Source organism: Scomber scombrus, chromosome 23 (assembly GCF_963691925.1).
Source record: "Scomber scombrus chromosome 23, fScoSco1.1, whole genome shotgun sequence".
NCBI lineage: Eukaryota > Metazoa > Chordata > Actinopteri > Scombriformes > Scombridae > Scomber > Scomber scombrus.
The window spans coordinates 16,485,319-16,507,995 of NC_084992.1; the positions used below are offsets into that span (position 1 = coordinate 16,485,319).

At 40.8% G+C, this 22,677-nt stretch overlaps 1 protein-coding gene across 2 annotated transcripts in view; it reads left to right on the forward strand.

The window, feature by feature from the left end:
* The window catches only part of plcb3 (phospholipase C, beta 3 (phosphatidylinositol-specific)), a 62,134-nt gene that overhangs the window by 5,223 nt on the left and 34,234 nt on the right, over positions 1 to 22,677 (forward strand). Inside the window, exons 2-3 of one of the 2 annotated variants that reach the window (XM_062445435.1) lie at positions 8,083 to 8,757; positions 21,254 to 21,340. In XM_062445435.1, the coding sequence (XP_062301419.1) occupies positions 8,659 to 8,757; positions 21,254 to 21,340 (186 nt within the window). In that variant the 5' untranslated portion in view covers positions 8,083 to 8,658. Of the gene's footprint in view, positions 1 to 8,041; positions 8,758 to 21,253; positions 21,341 to 22,677 lie in introns of those variants that run through there. The other variant, XM_062445434.1, reaches the window with a different exon arrangement.

Sequence of the window (22,677 nt, forward strand, 5' to 3'; positions counted from 1 at the left end):
ACTGTGAAGTAGTAGACATATTGTGTCCAGCACATACACTTCTGAAATTAAATGTATTTCCTGAGATTCTGATATACATCTTAAAACATGCCTGGAGGGGAAGGATATGCTCTGCTGCCAAAACATGACCAAACATGAACATCAAAGACACATTTTATTCTCTCTGTGCACTCTTTTTAACCCCCACTTCAAAAGACTCATTATCCATTGTGACCTATTCAGTTGCCTAATCCTTGACAAACTTTTTGACTTTTCAAATGCCCTATTATTTGTCATTGAGTGCACCATTAGCCTTCCAGAGGCAAACTATTGTATACTAAATACCTACTGTACTGCAGTGCATCATGCAGCACTTTGTCCTTGTACAGTATTTACATAAATTACCCGTTTGCCCATGGGGTCTAACTGCTTCAAACACTTTGAATACTCATCTGACTAGTTCACAACAGTAAAAATGTCTCAGCTGGAGCGTGTGAAATGTATACTGGCATAACTTCACACCTAGATTTCACAGATTGTGAAAAGATAAGCCTTTATTTCACAATAGAGCATATAAAAATACTGTTGTATGACTCCCATGATTGCAACATCTTCTTATGTTGCACACTACTGCAAAACAGCTGGCTTTTCTAGTTTGGGATCAGTTTCGGAGTTTAACTTTTATGCTTCATCTGCAGGCCACAACAGAGATACTGAAGGTGTTCCATTAACAGGAAACCAGTCACATTTTTTCACAGTTTGTCCATTGTGTGGTAACAGCAGGGAACTCCACACCCTGGCTAGGCTGCTTAATAACAAGAGTTTTAATAATAATAGGAGTGTGAAGTGATGGGGGAGGTAAAGAGAGGGAGGGACGAATTCATAATGTTCATCTCGCTCCCTCCTTTGGAGCGTGCACAGGGGGGTTCACATCTGTCAACATGCTCATATTGATGTGTATGTGTGTGTGATATTGGTGTGTGTGTGTTTCATACTGGCTCAAGCAACCATTGCACAGACCGCCATGGCAACAAGACATAAAAAACTGAATTATTCATTGAGCATGTCTGAAACTTACAGTTGAGTAAGCACAGACACCAACACACACGCAGACACACACATATCAGACCATGGTCACTTTTGGGGACTTTACATAGACTTACATTCATTTCCTGGGGACTTACCCTAACCCTAACCATCACCCCTACTTACCTTAACCCCTGACACAAAATCAGCTTTTTTGTCCCCAACTGGACGAGCTATCAGAAATTAACTGGTTCTAAGTCTGAAATCTGTCCCCAAAAGTAGCCTATGACACACACACACACACACAGTAACTTAAACATTTATATGTGCGTGCTTATGAAAATACTCACACACAGAAAAACAAAAAGTATGAATGTATGCATCACCAGGTAAAAAATAAAATGCATTTGCAAACTGTTAAAAAAACAACTAAACAGTAAAAAAAACCAAAAAAAAAACCAATCTGCATCAGTGAACCAGCTACATGGACTTGTATGACCTATAACTAACATTTGGGTCTTTCATCCTCATGTCAGACAGACACATACCTCTGGAGAGGATCCCTCACTTAGACCCTCAGGCTTGCAAATAAGCATAAAAGTGAGCTTATTGAGAATAAAGAGTGGACATTGTTACTTGTGTACAGTGTGTTGCATTGTAGAATAACTTCAGCTGTTTCATACCAGAGCTTTAACCGGAGCTTAAGCAACATGAAAAGCCCATATATGACACAGATTTGCTGTTGCTTAACGGCGTACTTCTGTGACTGCATGACAAAGCAGTGAAAAGTCCATAGATCAGTGATAAAATAGTTTTTCTTTGTGAGAAACCTGTCAGGAGCTCCCACATTTATCTTCAGAAAAGTTTTATGATTGTGTAAGTACACGACTTCACAACAACAACAACAACAACAACAACAACAACAACAACAACCCCCCCTGACAGTGAAAATACCTCAAATTTATACTTAAGTACTTGAGTAAAAGTATTTAGTTACACTTTTTCCCTGCCAGACAAGCTGATCACCACAAAGACATGTACAGTAAGAATAGAAGGGGAAGAGACACATTTAGTACTCTCAGTTTTTACTTCCTCCTCTGTGCTGTTACCGTAGAGGACTTTCACTTCCAGCTATTACCTGGCAGAGCATTGTAAACCAGATTTCACCTATTTTTTTATAAATGTATTTACATGCACTCCTGGAGCTTCATTAGAGAGCTGCTCTAAGAAATACAATCTCTCTAAGGAGACAGAAGTTAGAGAAGTCATCCATCCACAGGAGGGAGCTGTCGAGGCCGCTGTATTAAAAGCTTTGTTAGATATTACAGAGAAAGGGTACGTTGGAGGGGGAAGTTTGGATTATGCAAAGTACTGTCTATGCTAAAATAAACCAGTTTCTTTTCATTGCACTTTCCCCCCAGAAGAAGTAATAGGGTTGCACTTTAGTGACATTGTAGAAACAGTCGTGTTACTCTTTTCTTTCTCCACATGAAGGTCAGAGTCATCTAGTCAGACCTACATCCAGAGCGCTGCTGCATTAGAAATTCTAACACAAAAAATGTGCATTCCTCTCAAAATGATACAAAATAAATAAAAATTAATTCAACAACAATATGATTTAGGAAGTCTGCCAGTCTTCACAAAAATGTAAAGTTTCTGCACGCCTGAATATTTGACAGGAGCATCATATCATCTGGTATGCCTGTATTCTTATGCCCATATTTAAATGTTATCTTATTCCTTGGACAGTGTGGCTTTTGTATGGAAAATATATTCATTTATGAAGAATAGTAGTCTTTTCTACTATAAATGTTGCTGTAAACATTTATCAGGAATTGGCACATCGGCTTCATTTACACATTGTCATTTCCTGCTTTGGACTTTTTGATAGTTTGGTGCCAAATGGATTTTGCTGTGATGTCTAAAAATCATAACACTGTAAGATTTATGATAAATTGGCACATTGTCATTTTTTTCATTTTTGGATAGTTTGGGGTAACACTGATGTTGCTGTAATGTTTTATGTATACTTTGTAGGATTTATGATTAATTTGCCCTTGTGTCATTTTCCAATGATTTAATCTTTAGTATGATATTTTCTTCCCTCACTAACCTGGAAATGTGAAAGCTGTGTTTGCTCAAGGTGTTTCAGGCCAGAATCCAAATCTGTCTCTATCTGCATGATTGCGCTCCTTCAAAGAATAATAAAACTGAATTATGCTCTTTACCCTTATTCATTTGTGCAAATAAACTTACATCCAGTGCAGACTACTATGCACATGCAGAGAAGATACACCTCCAGTACACTCAGAGCAGAGAAGTGAGGCAGAGCTGAAAGTGGTGCATCTACATTCCTAACTGTTGCACAATCCAGCCAGCGCTGGACAGAGGCGAGGGAAGTGTTGCCATGCAACCACTAGATGGCAGTATAGGATCACATTGCAGCCATGTAGACGCAACAATGATGTAAAAGAGTAAAAATGAATGGACAGCTGGGGTTCAGTTCTACATGTGGAGGATTTTGTGGATGTTTGGGAAGTGATTGGCAGCTGGAGCTAAACTCACTTTGACAGAGTGGACTTTGATGAATAGCACTGTCACTTGGTTTCTTCTTGGTAATATCTAGGCTATTTGCATTGTCTGTGAATTACTAGTAATCAGCGCATTGCCTACACGCCCACATAGCAGCTTCTCTCCAAAAACAAATCGACAATAACCCTTCGATGTTATGGAGACAGACGAGTCCAGTCTCCAGTGAGCAGTCGTCTAGGCTACTTCAGGCCAAACCTCTGCAGCGCTGTGGAGAGTAATCTGATCGAGTTTTTATTGCTACTGTTGACTGAGTCAGGCCTTTCCTATTAAAGTTTGCAATCGTGCATGGACATGCTGTGTATGTTCGTGTGTGTTTCTGTGTGTGAGCCTATGTGTGTGTCAGGGATTGGTCAGTGTGTGGAGAGACAGAGAAAATGCCTGTGTCTTTACACAATGTGTCTTTGTGAGTCCTTGCGTTGGAGAGAAAGATCTGGCTGTTACTAGACAGAGAGAGAGAGAAAGAGAGAGGACTGGTTGGGGGTCTTCCCTTCCTCCACAACATCTTTTCCATGTGTATCTTTGTTCAATTTTTAACCTATGTTTCCCCCCCTTTTTGTCCCTTTTCATAACCCAGTTTATGAACAAATAATTATAATCATTATCTTTTCTGACCGCCTACACTTATTCACCCCTTCCTACTTCCTTGTGTTTTTCTACGACTCTTTCTTTATTTTTTCCTTTTTTCCTTACTGTCTTTCTATGGTACCATATCACTGTGTGAAACAGAGATGGAAATCAATAGGGAAGATTCAAATTCCTTGCTTCCTTGTTGCAAGGAAGTCTGAACATGATTAGATCGTATGCTTAAAATTCTCACGAATGTCTTTCCCTTTCATTCCCGGCATAAATCCCCTTGTTCTATTCCCTGTATCTCTTGTAGTAAATGATACTTCCTTTTTCTGTTTGTCTTCTTTTGCTCCCTCTTGCATCTCAGTTTTATCCCATTCACTGTGTGACACAGCAGCTGTGTGAGAAAGACAAGGCGGGATATGAGCAACAAGTAACATATGCAGAAGAGCACAACAAATAGGTCTACAGTAGAAGAAAATACAACAAGAAAAGAACAGGAAAAGGAACAAAAGAGATGTCTACAGCAACCCAGCAATGAGATTCTCAAGCAATGCTTTGAGCTAGATGTTAATGTCAGCATGGCAAAATACTTACACTGACAATACTAAAATACTAATTATTAGCAGGTTTAATGCTGACATTTTTATCTTTTTGATTTAGCATACACACACACACTTTTAAAATGGACACAGTTTTGAGAAGTCATACAGTGCCCTGTTCCAACTGAACAGGGCCCAAACACCCTCACCAGACATAGTTCTAATTCTTGGTTCTTATTTGGAGAATATTTCTCACTCACTGAAAAAGTTATGAGAAGCTCACTCTTGTTACAGAACATAAAATGTTTTGTTGCCCAATTCCTTATTTATTCAGATGAGCACCATGTAAAGCACAGTATGTCCCAGTGTCCAATGGGAGCTGGACACCTGTTAGAATGAGAGAGCAAGAGATGACATGGGGAAAGAGAGAATGTATTTGAGAGAAGAGGGGGAGAACAGAAAGAAACGGAGGGAGGAGGAGGAGGAGGCAGTCTATTGACACCACAGGTGGCTGCTCTTCAAATGCAGCGTTCTGCACAACATTGTTTGCCAAAAAAGAAATTCATTTGTGTTTATGCTTACGAGAAAGGAGAGAGAAGTGTGTGTGTGTGCACGAGTGTGCGTGCATCTTGTTATGTGCCAGAGAAACACAATATCCCTGCATGTGTGCTGTGCTGTTGAAAGAATGCATATGCATGTGTCCATCTTGTTTTTGTTTGTTGTCATTTGAGAGGTTGTGTCTGTGCATGTGTGTGTCTGTGGTGGTTCAAGATCAAATTAATCAGCAAGTCTGCCTGGACTCAGTTACTACGCCGATTCACACACTGAGATAGATACACCCACAGACACACAAACACACACATCAATGCCAGTGTCTCTAGCTGCTGAATTGTTAAACAATGTGTCTCATACTAGATGTGTGCACCTACTCAGGCTTCATGTAACACAGACAGGGACAGTGTCTCTAAACAAATATGGAGTTGCATGTTCACAACAGATTATTTCTGATTAATTCTTGTGGACAGTTTTTGGATTTCCTCTTCTTCGCCCCGGTTTGGTGAAGGAAAAACACTCAGCACAAACACGCCGGCAGTCAGTCAGTCAGTCAGCAGGCTACAGCATAGCAGACATTCCTGCCGGGTGTAGTTAGGGAGTTGGAGAATGGCAACAGTTGCCAAAAAAATCTGTTGCTCTGTTGCGTTTTTTTTATTTTTTATGAGAAGTCCAAGTTGTAATGTTGCTTGGCAGCAGGATTTGGATGGGATTGGGCTGTAACTGTGCAGCCTCGTTTGCTCTCACGCTTCTTAAAACATGATAGGCTACCATGGAACTGGAGCAGGCAGGGGAAAGTTACCTGATGACTGTTACTGGTTTAAATTACCTTCGAATTCTTTATTGTTTCTTGTTAACAGAATGCAGATTTAATGTAATCATTTATAAAAATACATCCATGATCTTGACTGCCTGAGTAACACATGCTTGAGTAACACAACCCTATTCCCGTTGCTCTGTAATGTGATCTGATTACTGTGAATAATGACTAATAATGACTAATTATTATAACTGTAATTACTGCAATCATATTTTCAGTAATATTAGGCTACTGATTATTTCCTACAAACACTGTCAATGTCAACACCAGTGAACAATAATTTATAGCAATTAAAGTTGGAAATTATTGAAATAGCCCTTTGATTATACTTTAGTTCCTGCAGTGAAACGCAATAAACAGGAAATCACTCTAATATTCCTATCTGCATTTATCTGTGTCTGTAATGTTATGCACACATTGTATCATTACATCAATTTATGATCATAACAATTAAATCAGCAGGTGATTAGCTTAGCTTAGCATTAGACTGTGAAAAGTTAGCATGGTTTATCCAACGGTTTAAAAAAGAATGTGCCTACCAGCACTTGTAACGCTCACTAATGAATACTTTACATCTTTCCATTGTTTCATCCAAGCTAGCTGTTTCCCACATCTTCCAGTCATGATGCTAAACTAAGCTATAACTGGCAGCTGGTCGCTTCATTTTTAGCATGTACATATTAAAAGGATATTTAGATGCATTCCTCCAGAGAAAAAGCTGAATTTATTTTTTCTTTTTCCGTCAATCATCTTCCTGACTGACCCACAAATCCAGAAACACTTTCTACACCAGGGGTCAGCAATTACAATTACTCAATGATTTTTCATTGTGGACTGTTAACCAGTGCAGTGGAGACACAGACCTATATGTTGTGTGTATTTATTTCAATTAATTTAAGAATAAAACCTATTCATAACACTGTCATGGACTGTATCTGAGCGGGGAAATGGCATCAACACATTTCTATTTCTGTATGACTGCCAACCAACTGTGTGTGAGGAACAGTCACACAGGCTCAAGTTGTGGAATTCACACATAAAACTTCAATTTCAGGTTTATTAGACTTAATCTCAGCACTCTGCACTGTTCAAATAATATGTTACATCAGTGGCTTTAATGCCTCTCCTAGTATGGGGCCAGTATATGTTATATTATAATAATTGGGATTCACAGGAGCCTTATGTTTATTTTCATTTCTACAGTAGATTTGTGAAAATTATGTCAACGTTTTGATGCATGAAAGTCAAAACTTTCATCAGAGGGCAAAATACTTGCTGCAGAGTCGGATTTGCCAACCGCTGCTCCACACTGTGAAACTGTTAATATGAGGATGTATGATCTTAATAGTTTTCATGGATTTACATCTTTATATAGGACTGTGCTATAGTTTATCACAGGCTCATGATAGCTCCACTTTTATTCAACTTTCACAGTCAAGGGCTCATTGAAGGAGCACTCCAATTTTACACATTATGGTGAGTTTACTCCTCATGAGAAGCACTCAATCTGTGAAAACAGTCGTCTGCTTTGGATCTGGAGGGAGCTTTGATGAAATAACCCCAGTGATGTCATCTGGGTTATTTTGGCTTTCTATTTTTTTATTTTTTAGCAGGGCTTATGTTGTTGTTCACTCAACTTTATGAGTGTGCAATGGTAAATCACATGGAGTATGTATATCTTTAAGTTTCAGCAGACAGTTTGACTGCATCTGGAGAAATCTGGAGTAGTGATGAAGTAAATATAAAAGTTTGTAATGATCTCCAAAAATGTGCCACAGAAATAAGCATTATTATTATTATCATAATGTATCTCTTATTATGTTCATATCACTTCTAATGTATGCATACTGTAAAAATTTAGGAGACAAGCAGGCAGGAGAACTGAATTAAAACACACCCCTTTTTACACAAACTCCCCCTCTGCTCTCTTATGTCTCATATCTGACTCTGTCCTTCTCTCACTCACCCTCTCCTCTCAAAATCCTCTCCTTTTTTTTCTCGCAGAAAACATGCAGGGAGGAGAGGAGGAGGAGAAAAGAAGAAACGCGTCGGAGGCGACAAGAGAGAGAGGAAGCAGAGAAAGTTGGTAGAGGAGCAAGAGGGCGAGAGGAGAGGAGAGAAGTGAGGGGTCGACCAGATGGGAGGAAGGAAGGAAAGGATCTCTCGGCGGGCTCAAGTGCTTGATTAAAGGATTCTGCATAAATAAACACAATCAAATGAATCAAAGCCTATAATAAAAAAAAAAAGAGGAATTATAGGCGCGCCACCGTGTTGCGTGGACGCGGACAAGACAGCGGTGGTGCGCGCTGGAGCAGTCAAGTCCCGTCTTTCTCTCTCTCTCTCTGGTTTTCACTCCTCATGTTATTTCTTCAAAGTCGCGGGGAGCTTCACTAACTTTTGGTGGAAGTTTGAAGAAAAACTTCCTGTCCCCTCGTCTTTTCATTGAACTTTCTCCCCGGAAAAGAAGAGGAGCTCCGGGGTGGAAGTGGAGGAAGGAAGAGCTGTTTTGTGCCTTCCGAGGAGTGCAGCTCGCCGTAGCCGGGGTTTAGGCGTTGGCACCCGGACAGGGAGTCCCTCGTCATGGCCGGGGCCAAGCCGGGAGTCCACGCGCTGCAGCTCAAACCCGTGTCCGTCCACGAAGCGCTGAAGAAGGGGGGCAAATTCATCAAATGGGACGAGGTGAGAATGAAATGTTTGGCTTTCTGCCCTGACAGCACTGTCGCTTTTAAAAAACGTGAAGTGAAGTCAATCTGAGTGTTGTTTGGAGGTAAATGACAGATAACACACATAGACTCTTTCCTTCTGATGTGATCAACTAGACAACATGGGACATGACAGCCTGCTTTTGACAGTAGGCCCACTGTTGTGAATTGACACAAGAGACTGATGTGTGTGTGTGTGTGTGTGTGTGTGTGTGTGTGTGTGTGTGTGTGTGTGTGTGTGTGTGTGTGTGTGTGTGTGTGTGTGTGTGTGTGTGTGTGTGTGTGTGTGTATCAGTGATACAGAGGCAGATAAGGTGTGTAAGTGCAGGTGTGTGCATGGCCTCAACAGTCCTGCCCTGAACACAGAAGCCCACTGTGTGTGTGTGTGTGTGTGTGTGTGTGTGTGTGTGTGTGTGTGTGTGTGTGTGTGTGTGTGTGTGTGTGTGTGTGTGTTAATCAGATACTCTAGTAGAAAATTCCCCCATAGTTGCCAGCAGGCAGCAGGGCTTGAATGTGTTGTGTTGTGTTGAATTCTTGTCAAGCCGGTTTTCCTCAGGCTCAGGTTCAGCCCTCTTTCACCCCCCCTTTCTCTTCCTTTTCCTTCTCTTTCTGTACCTTTTTTGCACAAAGCACCTGTCTGAGTGGTCACACAGTAGAGGTTGCCTCTGCTGGAGGGATTTAGGACCCTTGAGTGCACCCTGAGCTGTAAATCACACATTAAATGGTCACCTTGATCACTTTGAAGAACTCAATTAACGCATTTGTTTCGGCATTTGACTCTGAGACTCTTTAAATGTTGTCAACTCAAAGGTTTTAATTATTTTCCTGCTTGAGTTGAGCTCAATCTTCCGCGTAGTTCTGTAGTAGCGTGTTTGGCAACCCTGGCATGTGCCTGCCCGTGTCATTGACCATAATAATTCTGTGTGTGTGTGTGTGTGTGTGTGTGTGTGTGTGTGTGTGTGTGTGTGTGTGTGTGTGTGTGTGTGTGTGTGTGTGTGTTGGGGTTTTCTAAGGCAGAGTGCAGGGCCATTCTCCAGTGTCCTCCATGTAGAAAGTAGGCCATCAATGATTAACTGAGTTGCTGACTGATAGGCTCTAACTACAGGCCTATATCATTTGGAAACCCTTAGATTTACAACAGAATTACATGCAAGGTGTGTGTGTGTATATGTGTGTGTCATCAAAATCCCTCACAAAACAGAAGTTGGTACTCCCGATAAGGCGTCATTATTACAAGTTTGCTTTGCAGATATGAAATCAGGTGTGGTGTTGACACACGTTCGTGCACACACACACATACACAATATGCAACCTGCTGTTAAAACAGAAATGGACATCACAGAATGTTTGGAACTTATCAGCAACAGAGCCTCACACACATTGCAACGATGACGGGATGTGTTTCTGGCCTCCGAAGAAGGCTCTTGTCACGCAAACAGTGAATGCCATGTCCTTTTGATTTCCTCTCTCTCTCCCTCTCACACACACTAACTCTCTCTGTCTCTCAAAGGGAATTCCCAGGAAATGGCTATGCTGCCGATTAAGTGTGTGAACACTTAAAAACATGTGGATGCTTTCTCCTTGTCCTCTTTCATCCCCTCTCCCCTCATTTGCCATTTCCCCCGTTGGATCAACAAATGCATTATGGAAAGTAAATGGCGAGAGATAACACAGTTTGGAGGAGGAGGAATGTGGGAAGATATGAGAGGGAGCAGAAGAAGTCCAGCTTTCTATTAAGCAGAGCGAAATAAAATGTTTAGTAGAATACTTTTTGTGTTTAGGGGACGAGATAACTGTCAAAGATGCTCCGTTGTTAAACATCTGCACTTGACAATTGCAATACCAAAGGAAAAATATGGCAACCAGTTAGTGCTAGCGTTTGTCCTGTTTCACTGTAAAGTCCATTCTCAGTGTGTGTGTGCACTGGAAGCTTCATGTTTCCACATCTCACCTGTGTACGTTACATACTGGACCATGGTTGGCTTCCAAACTTCATACATGCATGTCTTGACCTCAGATTTATGGTGAGCACAGAGAAACTTGCAGTGTAAAAAAACCCTTTTGAGTGAAGAAGGAAAATAATCGTTAGTTGCAGCCTCACAGCGAAGTTTTCCTGCTAATATGGTGGTCCTGCGTACTGACTCAGGCTTCACATCCTCCATTAATCTCTTTTCTTACTGTCACAAAAACAATATTTCTACTTGGCAGACACCCATTGAAGAAACAGCATATTTTCCTGTTTTGTCTCATAAGGCATTTGAGCAAATTTCCTGCCAAATCCATCATGTAAATGGAGCGTCAGGGCAAATGAGGACTATCAGTCTTCTCGATGTTCGCCTTATTTCTTCATTTTTGTCACGATTGCACCCAAATCAACCTATTAATGACTTTCAGCTAAAGAATTATCAAAGTACAATTTAAGCTGAAGGTCTATCTTCTGCTCCTTTTTATTATATTTTATTTTCTTTAACCAGGAAGCCTCTTGAGATCCATGATCCGTCCAAGTGGTTGAGTCAGAGAATTCACTTACAACATTCGCACACACATAGCACAATGGTATATGAGCTGAGTGGGGAAATGGGGGAGAGCTTGTCTATTTAAAGCAGCTTCATTCTTCATCATCTGCTGTCAAAGCCGTGTTCTGTAAAGTATTCCGATGGAGCTTAGAAATGAATGGTCTACAGGGGACTCATGGGTTATTTTAGCGCTGGTCTGTGTTCTAACAAGTTGAGCGATGGGCTACTGTCCCAAAAGTTTGGTGTAGTCTTTCAGGGATTTAGATAAGTGAGAAAAGATTTGGGACAGGCACACACACACAAACACACACACGCACACATGCAGAGAAAGAACCTGAGGGCATTGCAGTTTGTTTACATGACAATCCCACTTTTGACCCCATCTCTCTCTCTCTCTTTTTTTCCCTCCCTTCTCCGTCTCACTGTTGTCCCTCCACGTCTCTCGTTCCTTCATCTTCTGTTCTCTCTTTTACCACCGTCCGTCCATCCCCCTGGCTCCGTTTTTCTTCATTCTCTCCCCCTAATCTTCGTCACCGCACTCGTCTGTCATCGAGGTGCCGCTGCCGTCTCTTCCTTGTTTCATTGTTTTGGGAAATCTTTTTGCTCTCACAACAAAACCTCTGTTTCTCAATGGCCTTGGGAATTCTACTGTAGGCCCATCAAATGACACAGTTAAACACAAAGTTTCACACACACAAACTCACACACTGACTAATGCGAGGGGAGGGGGGGGAGGAGGAGGTGGCGGAGGAAGAGGAATGCATTCCAAATTGACCTTCTTTCTTCTGCGCTTCGGCTTGTGCACACGTGTGCTCATATGTGTGTATGTGTGTGTGTGTGTTGAGTTGTTTTGTTCTGGGTGTGTGTTACACGTTGAATGACTTCCTGTTCAAGCTTGTTGTAAGGCTCCAGAGTCAAACCATTTTCTCTCTCTCTCTCTCTCTCTCCCGCCCTCCTGTTTTTGCCTCTGCCGCTCCGCCCTCTGCAGCTCCGGCCACAATTCAATTTAGATGAATTCCAACTGGAATTCAGTTAAAATTCCTTCCCAAACAACCAATTAGACAATCAGAGACAGACAGTTTGTCTACAGTGAAGCTTGGCTCTCTCTCTCTCTTTGTGCCTTGGAGTGCCTTTATATCAATCTTAAAAGTCCCAAAAATGAGATAAATACCTCAGATTAATTTTTGCCTCCCTTCCAGAGCGTTTGCAGGTTTCATTTAGCAGGATTAAATTTGCACCCAGTATTCAAATACACTTCCACTGTGCCACTCCCTGGAGTATAACATGCTTTCTCGTGTATATTCTTTCAAATTAGGCACTGTGTATAAGAACTCCTACATGTTTCCTTTGGTCAGAACCATGTGGGAAAAAGCTTTTTTTTCCCCTCCGCGTTTTTGGATTTGATTTGTTTATGTTCGCATTGCTCAATTACAAGCAGACCGGGACTTGTAAACAAAGTCACACGGAATCACAAGTTGCCCATTAATTGGACAGAGTTTTGGGAACGAGAAGTGCTTTTTGAGATTAGAGGTCTTGGCTCCGCTTCACATCCCTGTAACCTTGAGCGAAGCACGGCGGACCATAAAGTGTCACATTTTGGGGTTGTTTCCCGTAAATTGGCTGGGATTATTTGGCGAGTCCTAACACACCGCTGAACAGAACATCTGAGGACACAGGAGAGACTTCAATGCGGCTGTTGTCTTCGGTGTTCAGAAGTACTGTGTTGTCAAATCAAACTGACAGCAGACACTTGCTCCCCGGATATCCTGACTAGGCAATTTTTGGAGCTACTGCTTTCATTACCTCCATCCAGTCTGAATATTTAGACTCTCTTATGTGCCTGCATCCAAGTTTACATCATGCAGATAGTTATAGTCTAGTTCTCAACTACCTTGGAATGCAGTTTGGATGAATTTCAGTCCATCTGTTAAACCTACGTTACTATGAGGCCTATCCAGCTATGCTGCAGATGCTAATGTAGTCAGTTAAAGGAATAGTTTGACATTTCCAGACTACCAGCAGAGGCTCCAGGAAGCAAATACATTTTTTTTCCAAAATGTCAAACTATTCCTGTAATGGTGCCATTGGTAACCTTTAACAGTTTCTCTACATTACTTTGGTAAGAGGACAAAGATTGTTGTGACTAATATAAATTCAAGAGTTTAGGGTTTCAACAAGGTGTTTCAATCCATGCAGGAATCTTTCTCAACCATCTGAGTCATTGTTGTAGGAATGCATTTACCTTAAACAACAAACTCGTCAGTGTCTTATTTTTTTTCCTTTTTTTCACCTTTGCTTCCAGTCACCTTATATGATGCCATGGAATTTTTTTTTACGATGCCACAGCACTGATAAGAAAAGATCTGGTGCCTTAAATGGAGGCATTTGACTTTCACAAAAAAACAACACAACAATCTTCAGAAATATACACAAGGAAAGACTATATGCAGATGTGAACTGTAAACAAGATACAAATAGTGAAGAGCGCAGGCAGTGCTGAGATAAATATGAAATTATTTTTTTAAAAAGTGACTTATATTTTCAGGACATTCTTCAGTCCAATGCTGATATGGCTCCTAGGTTTCATAACAGCTTGGAAAGCATTTTACACCTGAAATGTGACAACCAATATTCCAAAATGAAATCCAGAGAAACAAATCTCTTTTGTAAACAAAGGTGCTGTGTCACCATAATCTGATTAGAAAGTACAATGGGCTTGACTTCCATGCAAGCTGCTCTGGTTTGCCAGTGTTTTCAGAAAGTGGATATCTTGATTAAGAATTGAATTGATGAAGGGAAACAATAAGCCACACATTTGGGGGTGGTTGGAGGGGGGGGGGTTCAGGACATGAGAGCAGAGAAAGATGAAGATTTAAGGAGGAAAACAGGATTGCGTGAAAGTCTGACGCCATGCTGAGAAACACTGCTGACATCCTGACAGAGTGGTGAGAAACGAAGGATGGATGGATGGAGGGAAGGAAGGAGAGAGAGAGAGAGGTGGAAGGTCAACCGCAGCCACATGTGAAGTGTGGGACTGACATCTGGACGGCTCCATCTCTGCTCCTCCTCTTTCACTCTGCTCATAATTTTACCTCCAATGAGGTCCACTGCGATCTCTTCCCAAATACGTTTTTTTGTCATCTTTCCATCACTCTCTTCCTCCTTTTTATTTTGTCTCTGCCTGCTTCCTGTCTTTTATATGTTTTGTTTCCTCTTTGACTTTTGCTTTTGTTCCCTGTCTTCTTCTCCTGCTGTTTGATTTCAGTCTGTTCTAGTGTACTAACTGTGCTGGGGTTAAGAGTCTTCCATTCCTGCCCTTAAACATTATAAATGATCTATATAAGGCTCTAAATAGCATTACAATGACTCCATAGAGCTGATATAGGTCTTATTTATTACCACACACTGACCTGCTTTTGTTCACTCTTTTTTTTTTTGTTATTACATAGCTGTTTATTCGTCCTTACAAGTTAATTTCTTTCTCTGACTGCCCACGGCTAATTAGAATGAGATTAAACAAGAACGTCCTGTGAAGTGATAAGACATCATCATGCAAATGCTACAATAGTTGTTACTTCTATTGAAAACAAGACTTTTTTGGGCTTTTTGGCTGAAGCGTATTGTGGCACAGATGCTCACAGCACTGTGTTGCAGTGACTAATGGTCGGATTACTAAAATTTCAGGACTTTTTTGGTCAAAACTTTTCGACTGTAAGTTGTTACTGAGCCACTCACTGATCAACGGAGACAAACTGCCAGTCTTAGGGAGTCGATATACTTCATATAAAGTGCTTGTCTTAATGCGCAGGTGTTTTGCTCTGTCTTTGAATATGGTGTTTAAAACAGTTATAAATCATTTTAACTTTAAGTGTTGTCAGACAACACTACAGTAGTTCATTTCAGGCATTATCCTGGCCTCAATAGTGATGTGAGGCGGAATATACTGAGCGTAGGCTCACATTTTACCCTTTGAGCTGGCTGTATCAAAAAAATGGGTGGATATCTGAATCTTGTTACCATATTTAGCTTAATGAAGCCTGTATACACTAGGGTATTGTTTTATTAAGCAGACCACTGCACTACCACTGGCAGGGTTAGAGCCCCATTTCCTTGGTAGATTGTTAGATGACTACTGTTGAGAAATAAGGTGGTGCTGTACCCGTACCTGAGAACAGGCCAGGAATAGAGCACATAGAGAGAAGGTTACTCAGGGTTTAGACATTTAAACTTTATCTGGAGTGGCATCAAATACGTGTGATATATTTACACCTTTAAATATGTTATTCTCTTTAGATAAATATTGGTATTAAATTATTTCTGTACTAAATGTGATCTTTATTGACCAGCTACTTTCTTTGTACCTGTGCCATTTTCTCTAGCTTATTGTCTCCTCCCTCTTTCCTCTCCTCTCGCCGGAGTCCAAAGGTTACCTAATGTCATCAACTTTTACCATGTTGCCAAAGCGGCAGCTCAAACACACTCCTACTAAGTGCACACTGGCCCTCTTTCTCACACAGCATGGCAGACCAAAGGTGCACTCGGAGCAGACGCTTTTATCAGCTTCTCACTAATGGTTTTCTCCTGACTGACATTATACGGCGCACACATGCACAAACGCACATGCACATTAATTTGTGGTGAGGACAGTATGTAGGAAGAGTAGCAGACTAAATGCATGTGTGTGCCCTTTTTAGATTGTGATTTTTCAAGAGGTGCTCATTAGCTGGTGTCTCTCCACCTCAGCTTCAGAGGGTGGTCCATCCGTGTGACATTATGGTCAGGTAATGAACGTGTTTGTCAGAGGGTCAAGGCATCCGGAGGGGGTCTTGACAAAGACGCCTCAATCTATTCAGGAGTGGAAAAGGTTTCAAGGTGTTGGAGGGAGACTGAGCTGAAGAAATGATTGACGTGGAGAGAAAGAGAGACATGAAAGAATGAAAAGAAAGCGCAAGCCAGACTTCAGAGGGTTTCTACACATGGTGGTTAATTAAGGAGTGGCATGAGGTCCAATTATAAGCCCCTTTTACACAGCCTGATCAAGGCGGGAATGTTGGGCCGTTATTCCACCTCGACAGTCAACAGACGCAGACGCTGTTTTGTTACACTTCATGCCAATGATTCTGGAGCGCCGGCATGCTATCTAAAAAGTCACACATGGAGGGTGGCATTATGTTGACTTTGTTTGGTTCAAGGTAAAAAAGCAAAGCTGGCACAATGGAGGATTTTCAGTATAGTGGGATCTCTGTTCAAAAGGGGCTACAGACCTACCACCCACTAACATGCAGAAAACACACCACAGGGTGTATGTTTATGGTAAACAAGGTGGGTGTGTGTGTGTGTGTGTGTGTCAATGGAGGGCATGCACTAATGATTTCCTGCTTTCCTAAAATCTTACCCTTAATTACAGCAGGAAACTGAAGTGACCTCATGCGCTATTAAACACCTTTTACATGGAGGGTTTCAATGACCCCAAACACGAAAAAGTGGATGACGACAATGAATGCTTGTGAATGATTTTTTTTACCAAGTCCAAAACCCAAATATATTCAATTTACAGTGATATAAAACAGAAAAAGCAATATCAAAAACGACTGAATATGTGTCAAACTGAAAGAGGGAGTGAATTATGGAGGGAACAATGGACAAAGATGGAGAGGAGTTTTACATGGAGGTGTGTGCCATGCTGAAAGACGTTCCTAGAAAGCAACTGTCAACTATGTAAAACTCAACTGGCACAACATGCAAATATATCTGACCACAGCGATGTCTGTGAGCTCATTCTCCTGCCGGTGTTTGCTTGAAAGATAAATGGGAAATGTTGTCATGTTGTAGATCACATGAGCCTTCAGGTCACAGTATACAGTATGTTTTTGTGTGTGGTCACATTGGAATTTCCCAACTAAAGCAAAGGAGTGTGTATTTACATTGGATATACCCAGAATAGGTGTAGTGGGGAGAGAGGAAGAGCTAGTGACAGAAATTAAAAATATATAGTTGGGATGTTGAGAAATTGAAAGAGGCCATTCGCTCAGTCATGGTTGGAAATGGTACTTTGAATGACATTTATAGAAAACTCAATCCTCTAGACGGCACTTCAGGGTCATAACAAGTCCTACTTTGGATCTGAGTGCCAAAACTGTCAAAATCTATACTAACTGGTGCAAAGTGGAGCTCATTTACAGCTCACAATGAACCAGGCTCACACTTAAACACATTTTTTTTCAACCTGCCAGATGATCACCACTGTTCCAATAGGCATTTTGAGACATATGAGACGTTGACCGGAGCAGGCAATTACTCTTTTGTGTATTCTTAATTTTGCTGAAAAAGACCCTGATTTCAAACCTTGCACGGACAGAAGAATATTCAGCTTGGCTTATATGATAAGCTCTCTTGGGGTAAACTTTAGGACTGTAGCGCTTACTTATTGGAAATCTTTCACCAATGATGTCATTTGAAAGTATGTCAAAGTATCTTTAATCTGTGTTTTGCATGTTTCACCATAACAAGCATGTTTTGCGTGACTGGTGGTTAGCATGTATTTACCCATGACCATCTCTCTGTTATGACCTGGTCAAACACAGCATGAATGAGTGTGTGTATTAGCATTATATACTTGGAACCACTTGCTGTAAAGTAATATATCAGACATTATGTTCCTTAGCAAACAGCTGTCATGCGTGCTACAGTGGACTACTTTTTTTGCATGTTGACTACAGGAAAGCCTACCTGGACTTTTTAAACAATAGGCTTATTTTCCTCCATCACCCAGGCAAGGCATTTTGATTTACAAATGTTACATATGCATTCAACAGAAAGGACAGTTGTCTTTGCTAGTGATGTTGGAGTGCGTTTGTGTTTTTAGACCTCATAGTAAGAAATATCCCGTTGTTTTTTTTGCAGTGGAAACACCCTTTCAAAGGGATTGTTTGCCGTTTGTATTGTATTCATGTTCTGTTGTCTCAGAAAATCCAAGCTAGCAGACAGAAGATAAACAAACATTAGTCATTATGTCTTCAGATTGGAAAGCTCAGACTGCACTGCAAGTTTAAGAAATATTCAGCTGTGACATTTGCGGCATCAGATCAGCAGCTGAAAAGAGCATCTGACATCAGGTCACAGCCTTAAGATGGTAATCTTTCCGTGAAATTGGAGTTGTACAGTTTTCCAGCGGTACCGAGAGTAAACACAGCGCACCAGTTCAGTCATTTATACTGAAGAGAGGGATGCACAGTTGAAAGTTGAAATTAAAGTTAAGCTGTCATACTTTCACTGGGTTTTACATGAAAGCACTAAAGTAATAAAAGTAGTCTCATAAACAAAAGTCCAAAAAAAAGAAGACTATATTTACTGTTGCTTATCAAAGTCTCAAGGTCTCATGATGTGGTTGGACACAAGACTTTGATTGCATGCACTTTTCTTCTTCTCCTGACCTTGTCTTTTGTTTTTGTTTTTTTTTTCAATCCTCACCCTGTCTTTTAACCTAATTCTTATCCATCTTACTTCTGTTCCTCACTTCTTTTTTTCCCACTCTCTTTTTTTCCTCTATCCTTCTCCCAATCCAAACACCTAACTTTTCCCACTAACCCTTTCCCTGTTAGCCCACCTTGGAGCCTAAACTCAAGGTATGTTCTGTTAAAGATGCAACAAGAATGTAGTAGAGCCTGACTGATATATCGGTTGGGCAATATTATTGGCTGATATTGTCCTACTGCAGATATATTGGTGTTGTCCGATTAGTGTGCTTATATATATATATATTGTTATAGAGGCAGAATTGTATGTATATTTGATATATATTTATTGTTCTATTTGTGTTTTTAGAGAGCCAGAAATAAAACGAGAGAGATCTTGGTCAGGCTGTAGGATTTGTAGGATGAACAGTACATTTAACAGGGAATGAGGCAGAAGTCTGTGTTAAGTTTGATATTTTGGGAAATCCTCTTATTTGCTTTTCTGGCTATAGATAGATGAGAAGTTGCACCTTACGCTCAGCATATAGACTTACTATACTGACTCAGTCCAAAAGAAAAAAATCCATTAATGTCAAGCATAAGTTTTATGAGTACATATCAGTAAAATAGTCTTTATGGAGCTCTATAAATTAACTGTCTAATTTGTCTTTGCTTCACTGTCCCAGTTCATTGAGGTCACTGTGAAACATATTAGCATCTGTTCATTTATACTGCGACTGTGTTTGTTTTGCCGACTTTGAAGGCTTCAGCCTTGAATTATTGTTCATATGCTCAACATTTGGCTTAGTCCATGTTTGCATATTTACTCTATGTGCTCAACATGAACCTTTGACCATCTACGTATGAGCTTTGTTAAAATTTGCTCCGCTCCACATTAGAAAATACCTTCTGTATGTGGTCAGCGGCTTGAAGTTTGTGCGCTGTGTTTTTGAAAATGTATTTCCTCTGATAGTATGTCAGTGGGAAAGTTTTCTGTGGGTTGCCAGGCAATTTGCTCTTTTCCCATCTGACGTGATGATGATACTGATATTGATAACATGTGTACATGAATCATTGGTCACTATAATAATAAACAATCTGGATCATCATCTTTGTTTCCCAGGACGGTCTGGACGACATGTTTGTCTGTTAGGCCATGAGTATGACCGCCCACCACTGCAATTACTGTGTGTGTGTGTGTGTGTGTGTGTGTGCGTGTTTGGCATCGTGGTATCTTACGTATGACCCCGTAATGATGCTAATGACATGTTGGTGCTGGCCCCTGTGCCATCATTATGCTGCACATGAATGAGATCTTCATGTTGGCCAAACTATGTGGTTTGCAGCATCAAAACAGCCGTTTGCATGACACGCGTGCACAAACGCAGTATCCCTGTCTGTCTGTCTACAATCTCATAATGGTAAGGCGTTGTAAAACCACATCTACAGCCACTCCTGCCATTAACAGCTTATGTCATATCACACGGTCCCTCTCAGTTGCCATGAGACATCTGTAAAGAGTGAGGCTTCTGCAGCAGCTGATAACACCAGAAGTTAGCTGCTTTAAGTGCAGCATGGAAACTAAATAAGTCTGCTGATGACAAGAAGACACATCTAAATTTAAATGTATGGATGACCAAGTAGAAGCGAGCCCACAACTGTAGGAGTATACAGTACCAGTCAAAAGTTTGGACACACTTTCTCATTGCAGTGAATGGAAAGGTGTGTCCAAACTTCTGATTGGTACTGTATAATGTGTAGTTTTCAGAGGCAGTTGTAGTAGACCTCCCCCCCATTATTTCTCAGATGATTTGGTATCGTGATTATCTTTTGAGCATGTCTTGCTAGTTTTCATAATTTTGCATTAGCAAAGACTATTATAGCCTAGTTTACTGTAAAAATGACAGGTTATACAATCGGCCCAGACTGCACTTTATGAACACCTGCCACTGGAGCACACAGCATGGCCTATTGTGCTTATATCATTTCAATAGATTATTACACATTGAATATCTATTTGAATGAATTTGAATGACACTGTGCTCGCCGTTGTCGAAGCATGACATGTAGACAGGTTTTAGATGTGTTGTAAACATCCATCACAGTTTACAGACCAACTTCGTGGTTCCAATTGCACCTACCGTATATCCCTTAGATGTGCGAAACACAGGTGTGCTTACTTTCAGTTTTACCTCCAAATAAAGTGGTTGAAGTAATCTGACTGAAACCTGCCTGATTGTCTGACAGCTGTCATCTGTTTCTTGCTGCATCCTGTCCTGTTTCTGCAATTACTGCGGTTACAACTTCTAGAAGTGATGACCAGAACTAAACTGCAATTTTCCTTTAAGAGGCTTCAGCAGCTACTGGTTATAAAATTGAGGCTCACTTTATCTCTGTATGTGCAACTGTTTGTGCGTGTGTGTGTGTGTGTGTGTGTGTGAGAGGTAGATGGATATTATTTTGTGTCTGTCCTTCTAATGGCTCTATTTCTGTTGTTGTTTAGGAGCCTAACAGCGGCCCCCCCACCTTGGTAACACTGAGAGTTGACCCAGATGGATTCTTTCTGTACTGGACTGGAGGGTCCAACCTGGTGAGAGACGCACACACACACACACTGGTTGGTCTTAAATTAGGCCAATTTGTTGACCATCTCGCAAATAACATACAAACACAGACATGATCAAACACAGATGGGCTACTCTGAAACAGACCACAATGGATTTTTAAATGTACCAACATCAGTGCCAGTATGGATATTATAGTTATGTGTTACTTTACGTCCACCACATAGCTACAGCCCTTCTACTTTCAGCTCTCTTTCTCAATTGTTGTCTCCTCCTCTTCTCTTTTTGTGTCTCTTTGTCTCTTACTGTGGTTTTATCCAGTCCATTAGTTCAGCCAAAATGGGATTTCATCAATTTGTCCCGCTCATGTTTACCTCCTCTTCCTTGTGGATGTCTTTGTGGTTTTCATCCTTCTAGTCCACCAGCTAATTTCATTCCATTTATATATCTATACTTCCTTCTTCCCAACAACCACCCTCTCCTCCCTATCTTTGGTGACTGTGCGTAAGCCATTAGTCCAGTCATATTGGATTTTACATTTTGGGCATTTAGCCGACATAATTAGCCAGAAGGAATGAGTAAGCAGGATGTGGCTTTTTTAGAAAGATGTGTGGTCGTGCAGTGTAGATGTATTAAAGGTGTATTATTTTAATATGCATTTGAATATCAAATAAATAGTAATTATGTTAATGAGGAATGAGGAATTTGTAAAAATGTTCATAGAAAACATCCCATAGACAAAGCAGCCTGTATGTGTTTTCTCCTTTTTTCTTTCTCTTCCTCTTAATCTATATTTGTTATGTTCCTTTTATCCTGTCCATATATATATATATATATATATATATATATATATATATATATATATATTTATATTTGGCCCAGTCAGAACATTTTGTGAGGCCTCTTGGATCAAATGACATTTCAGGGCAACTCAATTAGCTCCCCACTTCCCCCACCCCAATCTCTCTCTCACACTCTCTCTCTCTCTCTCTCTTTCTCTCTCTCTCTCTCTCTCTCTCTCTCTCTCTCTCTCTCTCTCTCTCTCTCTCTCTCTCTCTCTCTCTCTCTCTCTCTCTCTCCTCTCCCCCCCCTCTGTGTTTTTCTCCTTCAGTCTCTCCAACACACCATCTCTCGCTTTATTTCTGGCTGTCTATTTATCCAAAAGGCATGTATGGAATGACCTACTGATAGCCAATATTATCACTGCGTTGTGTCATGTTTTGGAGTGTGTGTGTGTGTGTGTGTGTGTGTGTGCGCGCTGTATTGTCTGTTCAAGTGTGTATATCTGGGCCAGAGTACGTGTCACTGTCCGCCTGCACGTGTGTCCGCATGTGTTCATGTGCATTCATGTAATACACAGAGA